This window comes from Seriola lalandi, unplaced genomic scaffold (assembly GCF_002814215.2).
Source record: "Seriola lalandi dorsalis isolate HSWRI2012SDOR001 ecotype SW California unplaced genomic scaffold, Sedor1 jcf7180002054570, whole genome shotgun sequence".
NCBI classification, from domain to species: Eukaryota; Metazoa; Chordata; class Actinopteri; order Carangiformes; family Carangidae; genus Seriola; species Seriola lalandi.
Genome location: NW_019525123.1, coordinates 1,024,492 through 1,034,093, shown reverse-complemented (window position 1 = coordinate 1,034,093; position 9,602 = coordinate 1,024,492). Strand labels below are relative to the sequence as shown.

The following is a 9,602-nucleotide window of genomic DNA, read 5'->3' as shown; positions in this document are numbered from 1 at the left end:
AGTATATTAATGTCAGTGGCGCAAAACCCAAGTTGTATAATCTCCCTCCCACTATGACAAAACTGAAAGACCTAAAAGAGGGAAGGGAAAAACCCTCTGGTGATGCTCCTGCCCAACTAACAAACATGGATCTTGTTTCTTGCAAAATTGATTCCATGTTGAGAGCAAACAAGACAGAAAGAGAGAGGATGGAAGTCTAGAGTTAAATATTTTATAGCCTGCATGTGTGCAGCTATACGTGTGTGGTCACCAGTAATAATCACCACAATCTGGGGTTTGGTCCAACGTTGCCCTCCACACAACAAGAACTGTTTGGGATGTGTGCATGCAGTCACAGACCTCAAACATGGCTGGGCTGGGTTGGAGGTTTGAGCCTACTGCTGGCTTCGCAAAGCACAACTGATGGACTCTCTTGTTGTGGTCAGGCCAGGGTAACGAAGGGACTAGTGCATACACACGAACGCACACGCACACACATATATACAACAAAACACATACAGGTCTGCTGTATTTCCCATTTCTTATTTTTTTAGACTTTTACCTGGGCAATTTGACACAAATTGGAACTATTTATTGCTGTGGGTAAAAGAAGCTATTCTATTCTACAAGACTGTTTCTTGAATTTCCCCTAGGGGATAAATAAAAGTATCTATCTATCCGTGCATCATGGACTCCATTACGCATGGGTCTAAAAGACTAATTGTGCTACAGTTGCTTGAACTTCACCTTGCACATTTTTGTGTCACTATACGGTGAAGGTTTTCAGTCCTTGCGATGTTGTAGCAACAGTCTTACCAATAGCTTCTACCTTTTTAAACTTTTCCTTTTGGGTTTTAAGACTGAAACCGAATGAGACTTATACTAGTGTAAATGTAACTGCACTTTTAAAAATTCTGGATGACTGCCACTTAGGCGTAGCAAAGCCAGAGCACGCATCTCATGGGCTCAGATAACGCTCCAAGATTAAAAATTCGAAAAACTTCCAAAATGTAAAAGTCAAGAGCGAAGATCAGTAACAGCACAGGAAGTACCGATTCTTTTCAAATCAGGTGCAGGATGGGTTGATACTCGAGTGAAGAAGAGAACATCCTGGCAGAGGGCATCTTTGTCAGCATAAGGATTTGATCTGCACATGTATTGGATAGAGAACATTGTGCATTGTAACACTGTGTCATCTCTCAGTCTCTGATTAACAGGGAGAGATCAAACTCTCTCACTCTCATGACCCTAAGCCACTTGTATTATATTTTCTTGTTTAAAACATGTTCAAATGTATGTAACGAGACATTACAAGATTATTTATTTATATATTCCTGGACTCTGGGGTGCAAAAGAAAAAAAAAAAAAGAAAAAAAACAATTTAAAATTTTCCTATTTCATCTATATTCCACATTAAGTTCCTAAAATGGGTTGATCCAATAAATCCAATTGTAAGAAACTGGAGATGCTATGTTTTCCAAATAACTGATTTAGCTGTTTAAGCCCCTTCCAGCTTGAATGGCCGTTGGAGGATATGGGATGTGAGGGGTAACACTCAACTTTTAATGAGTTCCTTTTGTCTTGGCTCACAGCAGAAACACCTAATGGATTTTATGGACTATATACAGAGCTCACCAGCTCATGGGCCCAACCACTGTGTTAGCGCGGCCAAAAGCAGAGAGGATATTGACAATAACGCATAATTACCCTCCCTATTCAAGCATTTCGAGGACGGGTTGTATGACATACTGCCTGTCCCCCAGTCAGAGAAGAACAACCAACAGAGAGAGTTAAAGTGTTGCGGCCAAAAGAAAGCGCAAAAGGGTGAAAATTAGGAGACGGCAAATGAAAGGAAATAATAATGTTCAATTAGTAAGGTGAGAAGAAAGAAATAAACCATCTTACTAACTGAACATACATTAGTAAGCAGCTAGATTGGATTTTAAGCGCCAAATAGTGCACACACATGGTCATTAATATTTCAAATATGAGCCGAATGGTGTGTGCCACAAAAAATAATAACTTGTATATTCAAATAATATAAAGTTCACTAACCTTCCCACTGCATTTACTATTGGGCTTTTACTTTGATACCGTACGAAACAAACTCATAAGTCTATTGAAACCGTTTCTTACGCTGTTCACTATTACACTATGATGTACACACACTGTAACAGTATATACAGCTTAGGGTTTTTCACATGGTTTTGACATTTGTAATATGGGATAATCCTAGTTGTTGCAAGCGGGATTTCATTTTTAAATGGGCTATTTCATAAATAGAACATTTGAATATTCCAAATACAACAGAAGCGTAAATGCACTCAATGAGAAACAAATATCACTGACCTAATGTAATGTCAAAATGACCATGACTCTGCCAGATAAACAGCAGTAATCTTTAGTGAGGGTTATTGTTTAGGTTTAGGTGCATGTTGGACCCTAAAAGTTGCAGAGCCACTAATAGAGTTTTGGGGATAAAATAAAATAGTAAATCGTGGTGATTAGAACTGCAACACAACTCTATGTGTATTTAGAAAATGAACATAATAGCTATTTTATATTGAAAAGTAAGCTAACATAACAAGCCATGCAGCACAAAAACGATTTTACCATGACTGTTAGACTGGTTGTTTTATTTTAACAACGTGTAAGGCCATAGCGCACAGATGACAAATTAAGGAAAACCACTAATATGGAAAAGCTATAAATCCTAAACAACCTTTGGGGAAGAAAACTGCACTAGAGATACATATATAGTAAAGAACAGAGATTTGCTCAGAGGATAACATTGCATGTATAACTTTGGAGGTGTGGGGAGCAGACTGGTGCCAAATATAAAAAGCCATACAGTGTATCGGCTCAGACTACCCCTGGCCCAAACTCAAATTCCCCTGGAAACAGAAATAAACCATCACAATGGCTCTGCCTTGTATCATACACCTGGCATTGCATCACACTAATTATCTTATTTCGACTGTACAAATGAACAGTTTCCCCCGGCAGACTTTATGATGGTAACACCCATACAAGGTAAATTTGATTAAAACATATCACTTAACACTTACAAAAGAAACTGTAGAAGAATTTCTTGGGGAATTTGCTCTGGCGATTGCTTTAGGAAAGTATTTGTCTTTATGAGGCAATTATCACCTAAAGGAGCTGGCAGAGGCAGGGGGCCTGTCGGACTAATAATGATAACCATTAACAGTGTTTACTTTCCAACATCACCAAGCTTTTACTGCCCAAACCAGGGCAATATACAATTCAAGGCATACTACATTTATGGACAGCCGTACATGATGAAATGTGCTAATAATAAAATACGACTTCAAACCTTTAAACCGAGACAAAGTTGCATGCATGCCTTCTTTAACACTAATAATTAGTGCAGCGAGTGAAGAAACAATTGGACGCTTGTGTCCTCACTTTCTAAATACATGTTAAATATACACAAGTAGCAGCAGGAGATATAATAAGTTCATTTAAAGAAAGAGGAAACATAGTTATTATTATTTTGCTTACTGTATGATTTCAAACATTGTTCATAAAAGCATCACATTTGTTTTCTGTAGCCTTTAGCAATTGTGGCCCACAAGCCCCCGAAAGGACCAGTTAAACAAACAAGCTATTACAGGTAGTTTTTGCTTTTCAAAAAGAGCCAAACACAAGCAAGTAAACACAAAACAACCACATGCACGACAGTAGGTGACAGGACACGTCTGCACTTGCGGTTTTCATATGGGACATATTAGTAGCTTGTTCTGAAGGCTTAACCTATGGAGAAGTGGATGGAGTGTTTAGTCCCTTGGTTTATAAAGCTAAAGTAGAGGCTCCAGGTGGATGTGAAGGTCAGTGGTAAAGAGAGAAAACATATCTAGTTGAAAGCTAAATTATTTAGCTGGACTCTCTGAAAAAAGATGTTATTTGGTATTGAACTGAAACAGTCTATTACCTTTTCACCCGTTATATAACAGTTATACGCATTTGTCTAAAAGCCGATTTATAAAATAGGAAAGTGAGAATAAAATATGCAGTTTGATGTTATAAAGTCCAGAGTTTCTCTAATTTCTGGATGGTGTCTTGCCTGCGTTTGGTCTAATCCGTCAGACTTCCGACTAGAGGCTTTGATTCAACAGGTCCCTCAGTCTGTGAAAGTCTGCTCCCAGTTAGTCTGGAGCCTCTCTGCATCTGCTCCACACACGGAGCAATGCCTTGGCTCCAAACCTCTTTCTTTCTTTTAAAAAGTGCTGTAAAAAGCCTTGTCTAACACTTAGATTGGGCAATTATAAAAAAGGTATTGCCTTTTTTTTTGGGAGGGGGGGTGATTATACAAAGGTACAGGCGTCTTAGCTGACCGCTTTATGAACAACATGTGAGTGTTTGTGTCTGAGTCTGGTGCGTGCCACAGTAGGCCTCTATAGATTTCTTCCCTGAAGCGTGTGAGGTTATCGCACAGTCCTATTGAACAAAACTGTGTGTGCTCCTATAACCCATAAATATTTAGCTCTATTGTATAAAACGTCTGAATCATCCTCAACTCTCGCTGTGTCACTAGATATGCTTTTCATTTGTTCCTTTCAGTGCCCTTAGAGGTAAGCAAAGTGATACAGGGAGATTTCTAATTGGGGTATCAATTGTTCAGCACTATCAACTGTTGTGTAAGCTGAAATGCCCACATCAAGATGTATCAGTTTTGCTTGGGTCTTGTCCTATTAACAAGAAGCTTGAGGTGGTTTTTCGCTCACTCTCAGACAATAGAGGCGGAGGAGAGAGTGACGTGGTAACTGATGGTTGTATAGTGATCTTAATTGTTTGGTGATGGATGTAGGGAGGACACTTACAGAGCCCGACACTTGAGACGAGGCCTCGCATTCCTGCAACCGTCCCGCCACTGTGTCCACCCCGGGCAGTGGAGCTGCTCCAGACAACACACATAAACAGGAAAAAAAAAAAAAAAAAGGAAGAGAGAGCAGAACATGAGACCACAAAAATGCCAAAAGAGGCAGAAAAATAACTACTTTGAATTTGAACTGCGTTACACAACTTACAGGAGATGTCAGGTACAGCTTGTTCAGATATGTGAGGCCTGTGCTCCTCTTCAGATCGACTGTCTGATAGACTGTCCCCCTGCAACCTGGAAACAACACGTAACACGTATACACTACTGTACACATTGGCAACAGAGTACATTTAGATAATCTCTCAAATCAGCATTTTTCAGCCACAACATTACAACAGATGTTTGGAAACTGAACGTCAGATAACAAAAAAAGCAAGCAAGTCGGTATCAGTCTGAGGTGATGAGACAAAGAGGAAGTGTTTAGCGAGTTCAGAATCTCTTCTTTTGAAAAATCTGGGATGGTACCAAGAAAGGAGGAACATGGGGTCACATCTGGGGCACAAACCAAATCTTGTCATCACCGCTTCTCAAATTATATCTGAAATAGTCCCTTCTTTTAAAAGAAACCATAGTAATGCATTCACAGACATATGGTGCACAGAATTAAACTGTGCACAGCTCACTTGTTTCAGAAGCTTGCTGAAAAAAGCAAAACTGAAAAACTGGCTCAAAGATTCTGCTTCCCCTTACATCTTTCAGTTACTGTTCTTTATCATGATCTGTTCTAAGCATTTTTTTTCCCCCAGAGATATCTGTTTGAACTGAAATGGAAGCAGGTCTGAGAGATTTGGTTGTCTCCTTAAGGTATTAAAAGATTTAAGTTTCCCTTAGATAGGGAAGTTCACTGTGGGTGAAAGACAATCAGCGATTGAAATGCATTTTAAAAAAGGAAGATAAACACGTTACAAGAGGCTTTTCGCTACATTAATACTCTTCTACAAACTAATTCACACACTCTCGACAACAGAATGGAATTAAACCGGCATTTATTTTTCTAAAGCATATTTTAACGACTGTAAATCATACTGCATATTAACTGTAATTACACACTACTTTAGCTCCAAATTCTTGCGCTGCATGTTATTTCCATGTCATCAGTGCAGCCGTTAGCTGGAGACAAAAGAAAGTAATTCATGCACTTTCGAGGCACGGCTGCATTCCCTCACAGCCACAGGGCCTCTTGATTTCTACCTCTACCATGAGGGTAAAAGCAAAAAACTGCTTTTTAAAGTGTATTCTATTTCGTTTCTTTCTTAATACATCCCTCTCCTTGTCTCTCCTTCTCTTTAATGGTCTTTATAAGACCATTAAGCAGTACCCAAGATGACTATCACAAGGCCTTCCCATTCTCTGAACAAAAGCTGCTCATAGCCGCAAGTCCTGACTACTATTCCCTCAGTACATTCCTGATATGAAAGCAATTAATTTAATGAGAACTACAAGCCCAAAAGAGGTTTGAGGAGATCTATCCATTTCCTTGGACAGCTCCGCCAACTGCTCCGGACTATGCCCAAGATCTGGGATGCGTTTGCACACAGGAGGTTTTGTGGCAGGAGCACACAGCCATTAAACGAACTGATCGAATGCATGAAGGAGGTGGATGAAATGCTGGTGCGACCACAGCTGTAGCCCAAGAGACAGAGACATGGCCACAACACACAGGCCACATGGCACTTTACACTTCAACCAACCAGCAGAGAGCGAGAGGAAGCAGCGTGTTTCCTGACCTGCCACTGCTAGTTAGGAGCCACACAGGCTGACTGGACTGTTCGCTGGTGTGGACAGTGTCTGGACAGAAGGGAAGGAAAAGGATAAAGGCTGAGAAAGGTGGCTAACAAGGCTGGGATCAGTTTCATTACAGGGTCAGCAAGTTCAAAAAGAAATGCGTTATTGCCACGCAGCTCTTAGTAATAATGAATTGACGATTCATTTTAAAATTCAAGGGAATTTTTCCTGAAATAAACGTTTTCTTCAACCTGTTTTTGTATGTGTGATGTTACTGTGTCATCGACATATAATTCATTCAGGGCTCTTGCCTCCTTGGAATGACCTGCACTTGTTACAGGTGGATCTGGGAAACACAGTAACCTTCATGAGTGCTGCTGGGATCGAATAAAAGCTTGTTGGGGAGCGACAGAGTTGTCGCCTTCACGCTGTGGGTGTGAAAGTAAGCGTCACCTCTCTTTGGCTTTGGGTGGTACGCGGTACGGTAGAGCCAAGTGGCTTTGTCTTGTTTGACCGTTTAGACGACTAGAGGGAATCGAATACAGTTTACATGTTTTCCAACCAAGGTTTGATGCACAGAGTGACGGACCTCACTGACCCGCAACAGCTCATACGCAGAAAAAAAAGGAGAAGAAAGAAACGGCGCTGAATTCTAATGTGTGTGTTTTATTTTGAGGTGATGGTTATGTGAGGAATGCTTGTCCAACTTGGGTCATTGTTCACATATCCATGAAAAACTAAGGAAGCCTCTACTATCTTTGTGAGAGTTATACAATATCAGAAAGAAACCACTCGGTCTTCTTTGGCCTTCATTTTAAACTACATTAACTATAAAAGTAACTTAAAGTGTAAAACTTGCAAGGTCACATCTGTACAGTAGTACTGTCTGCAGGTGTGAAACACGAGGGCATCGACAGTGCCACATGTGTTAGTCTTCTGAGGAGCGAGTTTCAAGGTTGGCCGCATATGGAGCCATGTTTGAAAGGTGTTTCTGTGAATCCCATCAAGACGGCGCTAACGCAGACAAAGCATAAGGTCTCTGTTCGGATTGCCCCCCTCCAAACTCCTCCCTGACCTCTGCCCACACATCTTCTTTTCACAACACTCTGTCAGTATGCGTGCGAGGACATGCATGCACATGTTTTTATGTGTGGATTCATGAATATCTGTGTGTGTGTGTGTGTGTGTGTGTGTGTGTGTGTGTGTGTGTTCATGCACGGAGCCCTCCACAACCTCTGATTCCAGAATTGTGTGTCTCCAGAATAGCACAAAAGGCATACCATGCGTGCAACACTTTTCCAGCTTACTGATCTGTTTATGACCCTCTCGCTCACCAAAAATGACTATGAAAGACCACGACTCCTTCGCCAGTAAAACTTGGGAAGGATTTGGTGGTCAGGTTAAAGAGGACGAAGCAAGAATTTGGCCTGAACTAGAAGGAGAGAGGAAGACAGAGAAGGAGAACAGATGTCTGACATTTTAGTCAGGAGAAAAAAAAAAACTCAGTGCAAGCGCCAAAAAGGACTCCAGATACAGATGCTGCTTTGCTTTGCCACTGATTCAACCAGAGAACTCAATGATATGCCAGAGGTATAAACTATTTGCTTAAAAACATCCAGTCGATAAACTGCCAACGAAAAAAAAAATATCCAGCGATACCATTCATCCTCCTGCAGGACCTCTGACAACATCCTGCAGCCTATGCGTGGAACGAAACTGATAAGCATTGAGAATGAAAGAAGAGAAGGAAACAAACAAATTCCAAACCCCAAACAGAGGAGGCTGTGCAGGCAGATTTGTGCCTGGCGTCTCATCGAAGAGATACCCGTTTATCTTTGACTGGCATCAAGGAAGAGTCCTGCCCACACCTGCCTGTGGTATCACACCCAACACACAGAAATCTGAGCGCTACACTGATGCTGTGGATTGAGGGGGGGTGAGGGGGTGGGGGGGACGACAGGAAATGTGTCAGAAAAGAAAACAGTGATAGAGACAGAAAGGGTGATAATGGAGATGATTATCCGCGATAAAGCACATTTGTGAAAACAAGTAACACCAGAATGCACTTCAGATATGATATTATTCTCTGTTTTGGCTGTTGAGTTATGCTACCTTTGATACAAATGCAAATAGAGGGAAATGGGGGAGAGGAGGGTGGGGCACAAGTGGGAGTCACGACCCGGTGTAACAATAAGGTTGGATGGTAGAAAGAAAAAAAAAAAAAGAAAAAAATGTATTACAGTAAGAGCCACAAATTCAGTGTAGCTAAGTGCTAGTGAGATTTATGTGGAGATTGATACCACTCTCATGTCTGTCTGGTAAATATAAGACTACAGCCAGCAGCCAGTTAGCTTAGCTTAGCATGAACTGGACTGGGAACAGGGAGAATCAGCTGGCCTGGCTCTCTCCTGGCTGGAAAAAAAAAAAAAAAAAAAAAAAAATAGCTAAGCACACAACCCCCTTATAACAGAGCAACTTCACACGTTTACACCTGTTTCCTGTCTTTATGTCATGCTAAGCTAACTGGCTGCTGGCTGCACTTGTATATTTACTGAACAGATATGAGAGTGGTATCGATCTACCCATCTCTCTTCCTAAACCCAATCTCTCTCCGAGGCACCAGATAGGAGAAGGTAGAAACATTTACCTGGCACACCTAGAGCAGATGTTGAGTGTAACTTTGGCCTGCGGTTCAGGCTGATAGGAGCTGCGTCCCTGGCTGAATTTACTGCCGGATGGAGCCAAGCCTGTCACGCCCTCCATCCGCAGGTCATCCAGGTCCTCTGAGGGGGGAGCGAGCCAAAGAGACACAAGTGGAGACAGGGGAAGGAAACCAAGGAAAAGGGAGAGAAAACAAAGGAGAGAAAGGACAGTCATTAATCATACTGGTCTCTCTCTTGTCAATATGATGCCCGGCGATGACAGTCTGCTCAGAGCTGAAGAAGCGAGCAAGCACATCATAGTAAATAAACACTCTGAGCCCAGCACTGCTGCT

General features: G+C 41.4%; 1 protein-coding gene across 3 annotated transcripts in view; it reads right to left on the bottom strand.

Annotated features, from left to right (window-relative positions):
* The window catches only part of cunh8orf34 (chromosome unknown C8orf34 homolog), a 59,688-nt gene that overhangs the window by 16,319 nt on the left and 33,767 nt on the right, over positions 1-9,602 (bottom strand). For all 3 annotated transcript variants that reach the window (XM_087176798.1, XM_087176796.1, XM_023416996.2), the window contains exons 8-10: positions 9,255-9,390; positions 5,031-5,116; positions 4,824-4,897 (exon numbers count right to left, since the gene is read on the bottom strand). In XM_087176798.1, the coding sequence (XP_087032924.1) occupies positions 4,824-4,897; positions 5,031-5,116; positions 9,255-9,390 (296 nt within the window). The remainder of the gene's footprint in view (positions 1-4,823; positions 4,898-5,030; positions 5,117-9,254; positions 9,391-9,602) is intronic.